The sequence below is a fragment of the Saimiri boliviensis genome, chromosome 9 (genome assembly GCF_048565385.1).
Source record: "Saimiri boliviensis isolate mSaiBol1 chromosome 9, mSaiBol1.pri, whole genome shotgun sequence".
Classification (NCBI taxonomy): Eukaryota; Metazoa; Chordata; class Mammalia; order Primates; family Cebidae; genus Saimiri; species Saimiri boliviensis.
This window is the reverse complement of record NC_133457.1, coordinates 58,970,981-58,990,072: the sequence shown is the minus strand read 5'-3', so window position 1 is coordinate 58,990,072 and position 19,092 is coordinate 58,970,981. Positions and strand designations below refer to the sequence as shown.

The 19,092-nt window shown below is 37.4% G+C and overlaps 1 protein-coding gene across 4 annotated transcripts in view; it reads right to left on the bottom strand.

Moving 5' to 3' along the window:
* FBXL2 (F-box and leucine rich repeat protein 2) overlaps positions 1–19,092 on the bottom strand; it is a 112,883-nt gene that overhangs the window by 54,188 nt on the left and 39,603 nt on the right. For 3 of the 4 annotated variants that reach the window (XR_745273.3, XM_010341544.1, XM_074405937.1), the window contains exon 4: positions 388–462. Coding sequence is in view for 3 of the 4 variants with exons in the window: in XM_010341544.1 (XP_010339846.1) it covers positions 388–462 (75 nt within the window). In the remaining variant the exon portion in view is untranslated. Of the gene's footprint in view, positions 1–387; positions 463–722; positions 778–19,092 lie in introns of all 4 variants that reach the window. The other variant, XM_003930917.3, reaches the window with a different exon arrangement.

Genomic DNA, 19,092 nt, shown 5'->3' with positions numbered 1-19,092 from the left:
CATGGGCCTGTGCTTCTGCCATTTCTCCACTTTTGATGCTGAATTAAAATTCTCAGCGGGATTTTTAGGTCAATAAATATTTGTGAAGTCTCCTAAGGCTAAAGCACTGAACAGGTGTTAATGATGCAGGCGTGTGGCTTTAAAAAGCTGAGTAGTAAAACTCAGACTATAAACATAAACGAGGGAAAAGCAGTCTGTTACTGACACAATTTAAATGCAAGCAGGATTTTGTTTGGATGTATGCAAACCTCTTCCAGTTTTTCTTTTTTCTCTTCTACCTTAGCACTTTAATGGTAGATCTAAATGCAGTAAAATATAAAAAGGCGGGAAAGAGGGAACAGCTACTCAGCTTTTTAAAGTTTTCTGTCTAAACCAAAGCTAACTTACCTCTACGTCTGTTTGAAAGTTAAAAAGATCTATTCTTTGCCAGTTGCTTCCATCCAGGGCTAAGATGTTCCAAGCCTGGAAGGTGGGAGGTAAAGGAAGAGGGATTGGGGTGAAAGAAACACATTTACAGAGACTATTAAAGAAAGCTTTGATTAACCTTTATTTTCAAACTTTTATTTTTGATGTATATTAAGTTAATCATCAAATGCAAAATTATACCATTGTGTTATAGTAAGTATAAAAGATAATAAAGTTTTAATTTTCAGTAATTTGAACTAAAACTCATTCTAAAAAAACTTGACATTTATTGATTAAAAATCTGGTGAATACTCTACCTTGGAAATCTGTGCACATCGGCACAAAGTTACTATATCCAAGAAGGAAAATATTCTATAGAAAGAGGAAAAAAACACAAATACGAGATGGTGTTAACATTTCAGGATTATTATAACTTGAAAGATAAAATCTAATGTGCCACCTGGATACGTAAGTTTTTTCAAGATTTCTCAATCTGCAATATACGAGTACACTATAATTTTATATCACTACAGTGAAATATTAAATGTTCGCATGTTAAGAAGTTTTGGACACACTGTACAAATGACCTTAGAAATCATTAAGCTCGTATTTCCCTTGTTCGAAGAAATGGACAGGAGAAAGACCGTAACTGGTTCTATTTGAAGACCAACTCTCTAGCAGAATAAGCCCTCTTTTGGTGGTAGATGCACTACACAGGCTCAGATGCCCAAGCCTCAAATAACATTGTCAAAAAAAGCTTGATGACAAAGCCCATTTGGTTGGAAGTATTTGTTCGCCTGGCAGAAAGATGGAGCTCATTAGTTGGCAAAATCTCTAAGTGACCAGTTTTTCCTAGCCAAAAGCCAAGGAGCCACAGAACATAGGAAAGACGGGGGGAAAGAAAAGCAGACAGAAGCAAACAAAATCTTAGTTGGCATTGGTAATGCCTTAGAGGGACCAGTAGCTGCCAGCTTGGCAGGGGATAGAGTGAAGCCTTAACATTCTGGCAGTCAAGGAGAGGCGCTGCCGCTGACAGCATGTGAGCAAACAGCCGTGTGCGCCTCAGTACTGCGGAGTGACAGCCGAAAACAAAGGTCAGCTTTTCTGTGAAAGAAGGGTGGATAGGATTGAAGTCAGGAACAAGAACCCTCAATTCGGAGGGTCCTGGAAAGTAAATATGAGAGTCTGTGCCTCTGAGTATGGAAGAGGGAGAGTGGGAAAATGGCAAACAGCCACCTATAATGTTCCTCAGAATTCTTCAAAGGTAACAGTCAGTGGTGTGATAAAAATCCATGGGCTCAGGGAAGAAGAGAAGAGGCATAAAAAATCAGAGTATTGTACCCTGCAACAACACACCCACACGCAGTTCCATGGGATACTGACTGCACAGATGCCATTCTGCAGTATAGGCTACAGTCATTTTCTAGTGAAAAGCAAAGGACAGAAGCATAATAAGGGCTACATTGACTTTTAAAGATTCTGGCTGGGTGCAGTGGCTCACACCTGTATTCCCAGCACTTTGGGAGGCTGATGCGGGAGGATCACGAGGTCAGGAGTTTTAGACCAGCTTGATCAACATAATGAAACCCCGTTTCTACAAAAAATACCAAAATTAGCCAGGTGTGGTGGCATGCACCTGTAATCCCAGCTACTCAAGAGGCTGAGGCAGGAGAAGCACTTGAACCGGGAGGTGGAGGTTGCAGTGAGCCGAGATTGTGCCACTGTACTCCAACCTGGGTGACAGAGCGAGACTCCATCTCAAAAAAAAAAAAAAAAAAAAAAGATTTAGTGGATCTTAGTACACAGAAAAATGCTGGTGGCATCTAAAATATGAGTACTTGAACATATATATTCAATGTACTTCAGGGTATCTACACATCTGCAGTGCCCAACTCAAAGGCTCTCCTGCCCCTAAGAGCTGTGTCCTATGGCATAGGACCACCCCACAGCTAGCCATATCTGATTGTCAGCTTCCTACAGGAAACAAGCACCAGACAGAGAAACTAGCCTGGTGCAGTAGAATCAGATTTCGTGCAGGGATTGAGTTCTAAAAGCATAAGCCAAAGGTTAAAAAAAAAAAAGAGTTCGCTGTTTACCTTGAAAATCCCTTAAGAGTATGCCACATTATTACATCTCAGTAATAATAATACTGGCAATAACAAAAACAGTTAATATTGATTATGCACTGACTATGTGCCAGCCATGGTTTACATGCTAGTCATTACCTGTAAATAATGACTGTGAGGTGTTGTGCTATTACTATCTTCATTTTACAGGCAAGGACACTGAGCATAGAGGTTAAGTAACCTGCCCAGGGCACATTGATAGTAAAGGTAGAACTGGGATTTGAACCCAGGTAGTCTGGCTCAAGAGCACATGCCCATGACTATTATATATACTGCTTTGGAAAGTTTAACACAGCTGTTTTTCCCTCAGAATTGGACTAGATCTCGAGAAAGAAAAGAAACTTTTAATCTAAGAGATGTGAGCCGCTATGTGGGCTCTAGAGTGACTGACACAAGTAGCTATAAAGTAACCCAACAATGCCATACACTGGCCGCCATAACTCCTACCTCATAGTTCAGCAATGTACAGCCAATCACTAACCAATGTTACTTCTAAAAACCAATGAGAGTTCCCAAAAAACAACTTTTGTAATCGCCCCCTCTCCTGATTCAGTCTCAACCTTGAGATAAACTCTCTAGCTTAATTTTGACTCAGTTTCCTTATTTAGGTCAACAGTGCTTTTTTTTTTTTTTTTTTTTTTTTTTTTTGAGATGGAGTTTCGCTCTTCTTGCCGGGGCTGGAGTGCAATGGTGCAATCTCAGCTCACCACAGCCTCCGCCTCCCAGCTTCAAGCAATTCTCCTTTCTAACCATGCCCAGATAATTTTGTATTTTTAGTAGAGATGGGGTTTTTCCATGTTGGTCACAAACTCCTGACCTCAAGTGATCCACCTGCCTTGGCCTCCCAAAGTGCTGGGATTACAGGTGTGAGCCACCACACCCAGCCTACAGTGTTATTTCTTAACTGATAACAGATGAAGTAGTTTTCATTTAGTGAGTATGCTGTTTGGAACAAACTGGATTCATGCTTCAGTCACAAACGAAGCAAGATGCTCACACATTGAGACACACAGGAACCAGCAGGTGGAACTGGAATTCACATTTTTCATCTCATGCTTAATACCTAGTTTTATGATTACTGAATGAAAAAATAGATTGCCTAAAGTATTTACATTATTTCCCCTCTCACCAACCTTTTACACTGAAAATAGTTGAATCTGCACAAATAGGCATGGCAATACTCCAAACTACCACACTGACGCCAAAGCCAATTCCTGACTCACGCTTCAATGAATAAAAGTAATGCACTGAATTACACAGCCTGGGATACTGGCAATAGAAACATAGATAGCTACACGAGTGGCAAACCGAGTCCTGACCCCTCCCAAACCTTCTTTCCTGGAAAGTGCTTCCTATCTCAAATTGTGATAACCTCAACTTTATGAGGCAAGAGCTACAATAGCACCCTGGTTAGAAATATCCACAGGGGAGCAAAGGGCTGGATGTGCTTTTGGACTTTGTATTGTGCTCCATTAGTCTGTCTGTCTTTGTGCGAGTAAGGCCGTTTTAATTATGAAGCTTCAATAATAAGTCACAATGTCTGGTAACGTATGACTTTCAACTTTGTTCTTCTCCATCAAGATTATCTCAGTATTCTTGACACTCAGAAATTCCAATTAAGTTTCAGAATCAGCATATCAATTTCCACAAGAAAATTTTCTGAAATTTTTACTGGGATTGCATTGAATTTATAGGAAATTTGGGAAAAATTGAGATTTTTGCCATATTAAATCTTCCAATCCAGAAACAAGATCCATTCCAAAATTTATTTAGGACTTCTTTAATTTCTCACAGTAATTGTTATAGTTTTCCACATAAATACCTTGCTGATCTTTAGATTTTTTTTCCTTGTTATTTAATGTTCTTATTATTAAAATGAAATATTTTGGGGTAGGCATGGTGGCTCATGCCTATAATCCCAGAACTTTGGAAGGCTGAGGCAGGAGGATCACTCGGGCCCAGGAATTCAAGACCAGCATGAGCAACATGGTAAAACTCCATTGCTACAAAAAATATATATAAAAATTAGCTGCGTGTGGTGGTGAATGCCTATAGTCCCAGCTACTCAGGAGGCTGAGGTGGTAGGATCAACAGAGCCCAGGAAGGTCAAAGCTGCAGTGAGCTGTGAACCTGGGTGACAGAGTGAGACCCTGTCTCAAAAAAAAGGGGGGGGGGAATATTTTAAATGTCATTCTTTAATTGTTGTTAGTTTATAATGTTAATTTTCATATACTGACCTTGTAGCCAACCATATTTCTAAATTTGTTTATTCATTCTGATTTTTTTTTCCCTGAGACAGAGTCTTGCTCTGTCTCTACATAAAACATCAATTCACTATTAAATAATGAACCAACTTTCTTCCTTTCGAATAATTATACTTTCTATTTCTTTTAATTAGTACAGTGGCTATGATCTTCTCTAGCACAATGATAAATAGAACTGGTAATGAAATATATCTTTGTCGCATTCTCATCTCAGAGAAAAAGCTGCCACTATTCAATTATTATGATGTTTACTATATGTTTCTTTTTCTGGCCTTTTAATTATTTTCTAATTCCTTTGTTACATCCTGTAAAATATTTCCATTTTACACATGGATGATTTTAACACCTCTCACATTTATCTCTTTAAAATTTTTATTTAAAATAAGAGCAAGTAGTGCAGAGAGTTACCATATACACACCTGCCAACAAACACGTAGTTCCCCCTATCATTAACATGTTGTTTTAGTGTGGTACATTTGATGTTAGCTGTAGGTCTTGTGTAGATGTTCTTTATCAAGTCAGGAAGTTCCTCTCTATTCCTAGTCTGATGAGTATTTTTATCATGAATGGGTGCCACAATTTGTCAAGTATTTTTTCTGCATTTTCTGATGTGACCCGTAAGATTTTTTCTTTAGTCTGTTGATGAAATAGATTACACTGATTTTTGAATGGTTAAAATATGCTTGCATACTTGAAATAAATTCTGCTTTATTGTGGGATACGATTATTTTGTATATCACTGGATTTGACTTGCTAATATTTTGTTAAAGATTTTTGCATCAATTTTCATAAAAAATGTTGGTCTTGAGTTCTCCTTTTTTGTAGCATTTTTATATGGTCTTGGTATTACGGTAACAATGGGCTCCCAGAATGAGTTAGGGAAGTGTTCTGCTTCCAATTTCCTGGACAACATTATTATAGAGAACTGCTATCATTTCTTTCTTAAAAGTTTGGTAAAATTCACCACTGAAACCACCATCTGGGTCTGGTGCCTTCTGTTTTGGAAAGTTATTAATTATTACATTTCTTTAATATATATGCCTATTCAGTTTACTTCTCGTTGTGTGAGTTTTTGCTAGTTTGTGTCTTTCAGGAGATTGGTCCTTTCCATCTAAGTTATCAAATTTGTGAATATGAGATCAAAGCTGTAATGAAAAGTCACCAAGTTTTGAAAAGCTCAGGACTTCATGGCTTCACTGCTGAATTCTACCAAACATTTGAAGAAAAACTAATACCAATCCCACTCAAACCATTTCAAAAAACAGATGAGGAGGGAACACTTCCAAACTCATTTTACAAGGCCAGTATTACCATGATACCAGAACCAGACAAGACCAAAAAAAGAAAACTACAGGCCAATATCTCTGATGAATATTGATGCAAAAATTCTCAACAAAATACTAGCAAATTGAATTCTACAACACATTAAAAAGATCGTTCATCATGACCATGTGAGCATTATTCCAGGGAAACAAGGATGGTTCAGCATATGCAAATCAATCAATGTGATACATCATATCAACAGAATTAAGGGCAAAAACCACATAATCAATTGATGCTGAAAAAGCACTGATAAAATTCAATCTCACTTCATAATAAAACCTCTCAACAAACTTGGCATAGAAGGAACATACCTCAACATAATAAATGCCACATAGGACAGACCCAGAGCTAGTATCATACTGAATAGGGAAAAATTAAAAGCCTTTCTGTTAAGATCAAGGATGACCACTTTCACCACTGTTATTCAACATGGTACTGGAAGTCTATGTTGACTTTTTTTTTTTTAAGTGACGGGGATCCCACTATGTTATTTCATCATTGTTATTCAATATAGTACTGGAAGTCCTAGCTAGAGCAACAGATAAGGGAAAGAAATGAAGGGCATTCAAATAGGAAAGGAAGAAGTCACATTATCCTTGTTTGATGATGATATGATCTTATACTTGGGAAAATCTAAACATTCTACCAAAAAATAATTAGAACTGATAAATTCAATGAAGTTGCAGGATACAAAATCAACATACAAAAATCAGTAGCATTTCTGTATGCCAACAGTGGACAATCTGAAAAAGAAATTTTAAAAGTAATCCCATTTACAACAGTCACAAATAAAATTGAATAACATTAAATAAGGAATCAAATTAGCCAAAAACTGAAGGATCTTTAAAATAAAAATATAAAACACTACTGTAAGAAATTGAAATGGACACACACACACAAAATGGAAAGGTATTTCATGTTCATGGGTTAGAAGAATCAATTGTTTTGTTTTGTTGTCACCCAGGCTGAAGTGCAATGGTGCAATCTTAGCTCACTAAAACCTCTGCCTCCTGGGTTTAAGCAAGAATCAAATATTGTTAAAATGTCCATATACCCAAAGCAAACAGCAGACTTAATGCAATCCCTATAAAAATATGAATGACAATCTTCACAAAAACAATCCTAAAATTCATATGGAATCACAAAAGACCAGAATATAGCCAAAGCCACCCCAAGCAAAAAGAACAAAACTGGAAGAATCACATTACCTGACTTTAAATTATACTATAGAGCTATAGTAATCAAAACAGCATGGTACTGCCACAGAAACAGACACATATGGAACAGAATAGAGAACCCAGAAATACTCATACACCTACAGTAAACTCAGAAGTGCCAAGAACATACACGGGGAAAAAGACAGTCTCTTCAATAAATTGTGCTGGGAAAAACGGATATCCATCTGCAGAAGAATGAAACTAGACCCCTATCTCTCACCATATAAAAAAATAAAATTAAAATGGATTAAAGACTTACATCTAAGACCTCCAACTATGAAAATATTACATGAAAGCATTGGGGGAAATGCTCCAGGACATTGTTTTGGGCAAAATTTTATTGAGTAATAACCCCACAAGCACAGGCAACTAAAACAAAAACGGACAAATGGGCCACATCAAGTTAAAAAGCTTCTGCACAACAAAGGATACAATCAACAAAGTGAAGAGACAACCCACAGGATGGGAAAAAGTATTTGCAAACTACATATCTGACAAAGGATTAATAACCAGAATATATAAGGAATAACTCTACAGGAAAAAGAAATCTAATAATCCAATTTAAAAATGGGCCAAATATCTGAATAGGCATTTTTCAAAAGAAGACACAAATGGCAAACAGGTTTATGAAATGGTGCTCAACATCACTGATCATCAGAGAAATGTAAATCAAAATACAATGAGATATCATCTCATCCCAGTTAAAATGACTTACATCCAAAAGTCAGGTAATAACAAATGCTGGCAAGGATGTGAAGAAAAGGGAACCCTCACACACTGTTGGTGGAAATGTAAATTAATACAACTACTATGTAGAACAGTTTGGAGGTTCCTCAAAAAACTAAAAACAGAGCTCCCATATGAACCAGAAATTCCACTGCTGCATATATAGCCAAAAGAAAGGAAATCAGTAAATCGAAGAGATACCTGCACTCCCACATTTGTTGTAGCACTGTTCACAAGAGCCAAGATTTGGAAGCAACTTAAGTGTACATCAGCAGATAAATGGATAAAGAAAATGTGGGACACACATACAATGGATACATTCATCTATACATATCCAACATATATACATCCAACACATATACATTCAGCCATACAAAGAATGAGATCCTGTCATTTACGACAACATGGATGGAACTGGGGGTCATTATGTTAAGTGAAATAAGCCAGGCACAGAAAGACAAACTTCACATATTCTCACTTATTTGTGGGGGCTAAAAATGAAAACAACTGAACTCGTGGAGGTAGAGAGTAGAAGGGTGGTTACCAGAGGCTGGGAAGGGTAAGGACAGGAGGATGTGGAGGGGACATGGGGATGGTTAACGGGTAAGACAAGTAGTTAGAAAGAATGTGTAAGACCTAGCATTTGATAGCACAACAGAGTAACTACAGTCAGTAATAAGTTCTACACTTAAAAATAACTAAAAGAGCATTTGGATTGTTTATAACACAAAGGATAAATGCTTGAAGGGACAGATATCCCCATTTACCCTGATATGATTATTATACACTGCATGCCTGTATCAAACTATCTCATTTACCCCATATATATGCTTACTATGTACCCACAAAATTTTCTTTTGTTAAATATGAACACAGAGTTAATATTCCTTTATTATCTTTTTAATGCCCATGTAATGAGTTACAACAATCCCTTTCATTTCTGATCTTGGCACTTCGGTTTTTCTTTTATCTTGGTTAGTCTGGCTAAAGGTTTAGCAATTTTACTGAACATTTAAAAGAACTGACTTTTGGTTTCACTTATTTTCTCTATCGTTTTTAATTTCCTTGATTTCTACTCTTCCTTTCCATTTTTCTTTTTTAAGAGACAAGGTCTCACTATATCACTCAGGATGGAGTACCCTGGGGTGACCGTAGCTCACTGTAACCTTAACATCCTGGGCTCAAGAGATGCTCCTGAGTAGTTAGGACTCCAGACACATGCCACCAAGCCCAGCTAATTTTTTTTTTTTTTTAAGAGATAGGGTCTCAATATGTTCACTTGGTCTCAAACTCATGATCTCAAGAAATCCTCCTGCATCAGCCCATTATTTCTTTTCTTTACCTTGCCCATTTTTCTCTAATTTCCTAAAATAAAAGCTTAGATTCTTGATTTCATTTTTATTTTTTTGTGAGATGGAGTTTCACTCTTGTTGCCCAGGCTGGAGTGCAATTGCATGATCTCAGCTCACTGCAACCTCCGCCTTCCAGGTTCAAGTGATTCCCCTACCTCAGCCTCCCAAGTAGTTGGGATTACAGGTGCACACCACCACGCTTGGCTAATTTTGTATTGTTAGCAGAGATGAGGTTTCACCATGTTGGCCAGGCTGGTCTCGAACTCCTGACTTCAGGTGACCCACCCACTTTGGCCTCCCAAAGTGCTAAGATTACAGGTGTGAGCCACCACACCTCACCAGTTTCTTGATTTTAGATCTTTATTTTTTTCTAATGTATTCATTCAATGCAGTAAAATTCCCTCTAAACACTGTCTCCCACAAAGTTTGGTAAGTTGCACTTTCATTTTTATTTAAAAATATTTTTGCTTTTCTCTTAAGACCTTTTCTTTGACCCATGTATTATATATGTGTTGTTTAATCTCCAAATATTTTGGGATTTATTTGGCTTTCTGTTGTTTACTTCTAGTTTAACTCAATGTGGTTTGTAAGAACACTTTGTATGCTATTCTTTTAAATGAATTGAGTGTTTTATGACCTGGAATGTGGTCTATCTTGGTGAATGTTCCATATAACCTTAAGAATGTGTATTTTGTTGTGGTTGGATAAAGCGTTCGATAAATGTCTACCAGTTCTAGTTAACAGATGTTACTGTATATTCTTCAGGATTTCTGCATTATGTTCACAAGAAAGGCCCGTCTGTATATTTCCTTTCTTAAAATGTTCTGGTAGGTTTTGATACCAGAATTATCGTAGTCTCATAAAATGAATTAGTAAATGCAGTTGGTTCAATATGTGCCCTACCATCACAAAAAAAAAAAAAAAAAAAAAGATTTATTTGTGACCTTGTCAACAGAACCTATGAATATTACCTTATTTGGAAAAAGGAGTATGCAAATGTAATTAAATTAGGGATCTTGAGAAGAGAAGGAGGCAATGTGACCGCAGAGACCCAGACTGGTGAGTGGTACAGCCAAAAGAAGCTGGCAGAGGAAAGAATGGATTCTCCCCCAGAGCCTTCAGAGGGCGCACAGCCATGCTCACACTTTGAATCCAGACTCTGATCTCCAGAACTGAGACAGAATACATTTCTGTTGTTTTCAGTCATCCAGTTTGTGGTAATTTGTTAAAGCAGACATAGAAAATAAATATAGTAAATGTTCTTTTTCTGTTTCTGGGAAAAGTTAACGTAAGACTGACATTGTTTCTATCTTAACATCTGAAAGAATTCACAAGTGAAGCCATCTGGGCATGGAGGTTGCTTTGTGGATTCAATTTCTTTAACAGAAATAGGAATCTTCAGAGTTTGGTTTTTTCTGGTGTCAGTGTTAGCAATTCTGTAGAAGTTATAGTGATGTCCCCCTTCTGTTTCTGGTACCAGTAATTTGTGCCTTCTTTCTTTTCTTAATCAGTTTTAGTAAGAATTTATCAATTAATCTTTTCAAAAGATCAATTTTAGGCTTTGTTAATTTTCTCTCTTGTGTTTGTTTTGCATTTCCTTAATTTTGGTTTAATTTTCTTTCCTACTACTTACTTTAGTTTTATTTCCTTCCAATGATGCTCAAGTAATTGATTTTCAGTTTTACTACTTTTTCTGTTTTAATAGTGTACAATTTTACTACCACATTTTTGGTTTTCAATTCATATGGAATTTATTTCTGAACATTTATACATTGATTGATGATTTTACCTCAATCCTACACTGAGTACCTATTTGTGCATAGATCTGTTAATATATTCTTTATTCTTTTCCATTGTACTGTTCCAATAGAGCATCATCATAATTACTATAGCTTTACAATGTTAGTATGCAAAAGAGTAAGTCCACTCAATTTGATCTTCTTCATAACTGTATTAGCTATATGGGCATCTTCACTATTATACACAAATATTAAAATCAATGTGTTAAATTATCCAAAGCTTCCTCCTGAGATTTTGACTGAAATTACAAGTGCTGAGTCTTCACACCCAGGAATGTGGTTTACTTTGACATTTATTTACATTTTGTTTTAGTCTTTCAGAGAATTTTAATTTTCTCCAATAAAGTCCTATTTTTGGTTCAGTTTATTCCAGGGTACTTTATAGCCTTTTTTTTGGGGGGGGGGACTATTACGAATTGTGAGTATTATTTTTGTATTTGTTTTCCTAATATTCAATTGAAACTGATTGTTAGATATTAATTGTATATCCAATAATATTACCATACCCTCTTATAGTCATTGATTCTTTTGATATTGCTATGGAGAAGAACAGATTGTCTCACTTAATGATATCTTACACACGCTTATATTTTTAATCTGTTTCTTGTTTTACTTCATTGGCTAGTATGTCTGGAAAATGCCACGTAACAAAAATAACAGATTATCCATAACATCTGCAGGCCCAAGGGCAAGAGTACAAATAAAGACTCACATATTACAGGTTTAAATATTTTAAAGTTATAAAAATCAAGCTAGCAAACTCTTAAATATGCTCTTTCCTCCCTCCTTGACAGATGTATCTTCATAACAACAATTTTTTTTTAAAAACTAGAAAATTACACTATATAACTGAAGTAGGCAAAATGCTAAAGATTGAATATAACTATTATTACATGACCGGGTGCTCTGAAGAGTTTTCAGTATTTGAATAATAGACTAAAGATACACAGAATATTAAATATTATATTTCTAATTAATAAAATGTTTTTCTTGTTTCATTATGTTGGTATAAAGGTTTTTATATAATTTTTGTTCTATTCTTATGAATGCCAAATTAGGCAACTTTTCTTGAGTCATGTAGTTTTTAAAGTTTGTTAATCTGAATTTGGAGAAACTTCACTAGGCTGAAGTTTCAGTTGGAGGCAGCAACAAATCTATAAAAACAATACTTAAGATTAGAGAGCATACCAAAAGTGCTTGCATATAATGTTCAAGTTTAGTAACAAAGTAGCGTAAGAGAAATTAAATTGCTATTGCACAAAATTATGTTGGTATTGTTACCTGTTAGAACTAGACCTACATATACATAGATTTAAGTGTCATATGAATATTATAAAATGTTCCTTAACTGTTACATATATATAACTGCTGTGAATACTATACTAAGTCATGAGTACCTGCAAAATCATAAATTATAACATGCATATAAGCAACAAAAAGATGAAAAATATCAGGAAGTTATATTTGTTTCGCAAGAATCTAATGGCTGTAACTAGATCAAAATAACTTTATTATTCTGCATTTGGTCCTCGATTTGGGAAAGGAAGTATTAAAAAAAATTGTTAGAAATTTACTCTTCATCATAAATACCTAAAAGCAAAAAATGCTTACCATGTTGGTTCAGAATGGCAGTATTTCAAATAAACACAGTAACAAATGCTAATATTATCAAAAGTACTATATTTTTCGTAATTGAGGAACTTTGGTTAAAAATGACTTATGAGAGTGAAAAAAGTAGAACAAGTCTACTAAAAGTAAGTCTTATTGAATGTTTGTTTTTTTTTCTTTTTTATCGTTCATAAGCTTTATATTTTTAATATGGGTATTTAAATTTTCCTATTAGCAATGCAATGCATATAAAGAAAATTGCATAAATGAAATGTATAGACCAATGACTTGTAAGACCAACATTTTATTATAACCTCTACCCTGGTCAAGAAATAGAAATCTGTCAGCAACCCCAGAACCCCATACATGTCCCCCCTCCCCCCGCCTTTTTTTTCCAGACAGAGTCTTGCTCTGTTGCCCAAGATGGAGGGCAATGACATGATCTTGGCTCACTGCAACCTCCCCCTCCTGGGTTCAAGCAATTTTCCTGCCTCAGCCTTTCAGTAGCTGGGACTACAGGCCACCACCATCATGCCTGGCTAATTTTTGTGTTTTTAGAAGAGACAGGGTTTCACCATGTTGGGCAGGCTGGTTTGAACTCCTGACCTCAGGTGATCTGCCTGCCTCAGCCTCCCAAAGTGCTAGGATTACAGGTGTGAGCCACCACACTGGGCCCCACATGTCCCTTTCTACTCACAATACCACCCTCCGTTTCTTCCACCCTCCATTTCTTCTAAGTATAGCCACCATCTTGCCACTTAATGTTCTGCAATTCGTTTTCTGTATTTATCATTCAATTTATCATCCCTAACTTATCATCAGGAGGCACATAATATTTGGTTATTTCTCCTTTTGTAATAAGAAGCATTGAAAGCTCAGTTGTTAGATCTATTAATTTATTAAGGGCTGTAAAATGGTGACATTATAATTCAGTCTTCTTTGATTTGTTAGCTGGAATTCCTCAAAACCTAGGCAAATACCATTCAGGATATACATATATGCAAGGACTTCATGACTAAAACACCAAAAGCAATGGCAACGAAAGCCAAAATAGACAAATGGGATCTGATTAAACTTAAGAGCTTCTGCACAGCAAAATAAACTATCATTAGAGTGAACGAGAAACCAACAGAATGGGAAAATTTTTTTGCAATCTACCCATCTAACAAAGGGCTAATATCCAGACTCTACACAAAACTTAAGCAAATTTACAAGAAAAAAACAACCCCATCAAAAAGCGGGCAAAGGATATGAACAGACACTTTTTTTTTTTTTCTTTTTTTGAGACTAAGTTTCGCTCTGTTGCCAGGCTGGAGTGCAGTGGTGTGATCTCAGCTCACTGCAACCTCTGCCTCCTGGGTTGAAGTGATTCTCCTGCCTCAGCCTCCTGAGTAGCGGGGACTACAGGCATGTGCCACCATGTCCAGCTAAGTTTTGTATTTTTAGTAGAGATGGAGTTTCACCATGTTGGCCAGATGGTTTCAATCTCTTGAACTCATGATCTCCTCGGCCTCCCAAAGTGAACAGATACTTTTCAAAAGAAAACATTTATGTGGCCAACAAACATGAAGAAAAGCTCATCATCACTGGTCATTAGAGAAATCCAAATCAAAACCACATTGAGACAGTCCCCTGACAGCCGAACAGGAGCAGCTCTGGAGCGCAGTTCGCAGTGAGAACAACGCAGAGGGTGAGAGATCACCGCATTTCCAAATGAGTTTTTACTGCCCACAGACCAAGAGATTCCTGGGTTGAAAGGCACCATGAGTTTTCAGCACGGCTGTTTCAGCTGGTGCTGCAGGTGTACACACAAAAACTCACAAAAATCTGGGCAGCTGTTTCAACCGGCGCCTGGAACGCCTGGGATACAGAGCCGCCCATTCAACTGAAAGAAAAAGGGGGATGAAACGGGGAGGCAGGTGATCTGGCTCAGCAGGTCCCACCCCACAAAGACCAGCAATCTAAAATGCTCTGGATTGAGAGTTTCGCAGCAAGCACAGCTGGACCTGGAATGGTCAAGCTCAGTGGGGGGGAAGGGCGTTAGCCATTACAGAGGTAGTCCAGGACTAACGAGGCAGTCCGCCATCATCGAAGCAGTCTGCCATTACTAATGCAGACCACCATTACTAAAGCAGTTCTAACTGTACCTCTGTAAACAAAACTGCAAGGAAGTTGACAAGCAGCTGGGCAGAGACCACAGCAGCTCAGCAATGCCTCTGCTGGCAGACTACAACTAGACTACCTTCTTGCTGGGCAGGGCATGTCTGAAAAAAGGCAGCAGCACATCAGGAACTTATAAACAAAGCCCCACCTTCCCAGAACAGAGCACCTGGGGGAAAAGGCAGTTATGAGTTCTGCTGTAGTAGACTTAGATGTACCTGCCCAGCAGCTCTGAATGAACAACAGAGCTCCCAGCTCAGCACTTGAGCTCCTATACAGGACAGACTGTCTCCTCAAGCAGTTCCCTGACCCCTGTTTATCCAAAGAGACACCTATTAAAGGAGAGCTCAGGCTGACATCTGGCAGGTACCCTTCTGAGATGAAGATAACAGAAGAAGAAACTGGCAGCAACCCTTACTGTTCTGCAGCTGCTGCAAGTGATTCCCAGGCAAGCAGGGTCTGGAGTGGACCTCCAGCAGTCCTGCAGCAGAGGGGCCTGTTAAAAGAAAAACTAAAAAACAGAAAGAAATAACTTCAACATCACCAAAAGGATGTCCACTCAGAAATCCCATCTGAAAGTCACCAATTAGAAAGACCACAGGTAAATAAATCCACAAAGATGGGGGGGAAAAAACAGTGTAAAAAGGATGAAAACACCAAAAACCAGAATGTCTCTCCTCCTCCAAGGGATCACAACTCCTCACCAGCAAGGGAACAAAGCTGGATGGAGAATGAGTCTGATGAATTGACAGAAACAGGCTTCAGGAGGTGGGTAATAAACTTCTCTGAGCTAAAAGAACACGTACTAACCCAATGCAAAGAAACGAAGAACCTTGAAAAAAGGTTAGAGAAAATGCTAACGAGAATAAACAGCTAAGAGAAGAATATAAATGACCTGATGGAGCTGAAAAACACAACACAAGAACTTCACAAAGCATACACAAGTTTCAACAGCTGAATTGACGAAGCAGAAGAAAGGATATCAGAGATTGAAGAGCAACTCAATGAAATAAAACGAGAAGGCAAGATTCGAGAAAAAAAGAATGAAAAATGAACAAAGCCTCTAAGAAATATGGGATTATGTGAAAAGACCTAATCTACATTTGATAGGCATACCTGAATGTGATGGAATGAATCCAAGCTGGAAAACACTCTTCAGGATATTATCCAGGAGAACTTCCCCAACCTAGTGAGGCAGGCCAACATTCAAGTCGAGGAAATACAGAGAACACCATAAAGATATTCCTCAAGAAGAGCAACCCCAAGGCACATAATCGTCAGATTCACCAGGGTTAAAATGAAGGAAAAAATGCTAAGGGCAGCCAGAGAGAAAGGTTTCCCACAAAGGGAAGCCCATCAGACTCACAGCGGATCTCTCAGCAGAAACCCTACAAGCCAGAAGAGAGTGGGGGCCAATATTCAACATGCTTAAAGAAAAGAACTCTCAATCTAGAATTTCATATCCAGCCAAACTAAGCTTCATAAGCAAAGGAGAAATAAAATCCTTTAAGAACAAGCAATTGCTGAGAGATTTCATCACCACCAGGCCTGCCTTACAAAAGCTCCTGAAAGAAGCACTAAACATAGAAAGGAACAACCAGTACCAGTCACTCCAAAAATGTACCAAATGGTAAAGACCACTGACACAATGAAGAAACCGCATCAACTAATGGGCAAAAGAACCAGCTAGCATCAAAATAACAGGATCAAATTCACACATAACAATATTAACCTTAAATGTAAATGGGCTAAATGCCCCAATCAAAAGACACAGACTGGCAAATTGGATAAAAAGGCAAAAACCTTCATTGTACTGTATTCAAGAAACCCATCTCACATGCAAGACACACATAAGCTCAAAATAAAGGGATGGAGGAAGATTTACCAAGCAAATGGAGAACAAAAAAAAAAGCAGGAGTTGCAATTCTAGTCTCTCATAAAATAGACTTTAAACCAACAAAGAACAAAAGAGACAAAGAAGGGCATTACATAACCGTAAAAGGATCAATGTAACAAGAAGAGCTAAGGATCCTAAATACATATGCACCCAATACAGGACACCCAGATACATAAAGCAAGTTCTTAACAACCTACAAAGAGACTTAGACTCTCGCACAATAATAGTGAGAGACTTTAACACTCCACTGTCAATATTAGACAGAACAACGAGACAAAAAATTAACAAGAATATCCAGGACTTGAACTCAGATCCGGGCCAAGCAAACCTAATAGACATCTACAGAATTCTCCACCCCAAATCCACAGAATATACATTCTTCTCAGCACCACATTGCACCTACTCTAAAATTGACCACATATTGGAAGGAAATCACTCCTCAGCAAATGCAAAAGAATGGAAATCGTAACAAACAATTTCTCAGACCACAGTGTAACCAAATTAGAACTCAGGATTAGGAAACTCACTCAGAACTGCACAACTGCATGGAAACTGAACAACTGGCTCTTGAATGTTGACTGGATAAATGATGAAATGAAGACAGAAATAAAGATATTCTTAGAAACCAACGAGAACAAAAATACATGTCCCAAAATCTCTGGGATACATTTAAAGCAGTGTCTAGAGGGAAATTTATAGCAATAAATGCCCACATGAGAAGCAAGGAAAGATCTAAAATTGACACCCTATCATCAAAATTGAAAGAGTTAGAGGAGCAAGATAAAAAAAACTCAAAAGCTAGCAGAAGACAAGAAATAACTAAGATCAGAGAAGAACCAAAGGAGATAGAGACACAAAAAAACCCTTCAAAAAATCAATAAATCCAGGAGCTGGTTTTTTTTTAAAGATTGATAAAATAGACCACTAGCCAGATTAATAAAAAAGAAAAGGGAGAAGAATCAAATAGATGCAATAAAAAGCGATAAAGGGCTATCACCACTGATTCCACAGAAATACAAACTACCATCAGAGATTACTACAAACAACTCTATACACATAAAGCAGTAAACCTAGAAGAAATGGATAAATTCCTGGAAACTTGCATCCTCCCAAGCCTAAACCAGGAAGAAGTTGAAACCCTGAAGAAACTAATAACAAGGGGTGAAGTTGAGGCAGCAATTAATAGCCTACCAACCAAAAAAAGCCCAGATCCAGATGGGTTCACAGCTGAATTCTACCAGACGTACAAAGAGGAGCTGGTACCACTCCGGAAACTATTCCAAACAATACAAAAAGAGGGAATCCTTCCCAAATCATTTTATGAGACCAACATCGTCCTGATATCAAAACCCAGCAGAGACTCAACAAAAAAAGAAAACTTCAGGCCAATATCCATGATGAACATAGACACAAAAATCTTCAATAAAATACTGGCAAACCCATTGCAACAGCACATCAAAAAACGTATCCATCATGATCAAGTAGGCTTCATCTCAGGGATGCAAGGCTGGTTCAACATACACAAGTCTGTAAATGTAATCTACCACATAAACAGAACCAAAGACAAAAACCACATGATTATCTCAATAGATGCAGAGAAGACCTTTGACAAACCTCAACAGCCCTTTATGCTAAAAACTCTCAATAAGCTAGGTATCAATGGAATGTATCTCAAAATAATAAAAGCTATTTATGACATACTCACAGCCAATATCATACTGAATGGGCAAAAACTGGAAGCATTCCCTTTGAAATCTGGTACTAGACAAGGATGCCCTCTCTCACCACTCCTATTCAATATAGTGTTGGAAGTTCTAGCCAGAGCAATCAGGCAAGAAAAAGAAATAGAGAGTATTCAATTAGGAAAGGGGGAAGTCAAACTGTCTCTATTTGCAGACAAGATGATTGTATATTCAGAAGATCCTATCGTCTCAGCCACAAATCTCCTTAAACTGATAAGCAACTTCAGCAAAGTTTCAGGATACAAAATTAATATGCAAAAATCACAAGCATTCCTATACACCAATAACAGACTAAAAGACAGCCAAATCAAGAGCAAACTCCCATTCACAATTGCTACAAAGAGAATAAAATACCAAGGAATACAACTAACAAAGGATGTAAAGAACCTCTTCAAGGGGAACTACTTGGTTCTGCTCAAGGAAATAAGAGAGGACACAAACCACTGCTCAAGGAAATAAGAGAGGACAAAAAC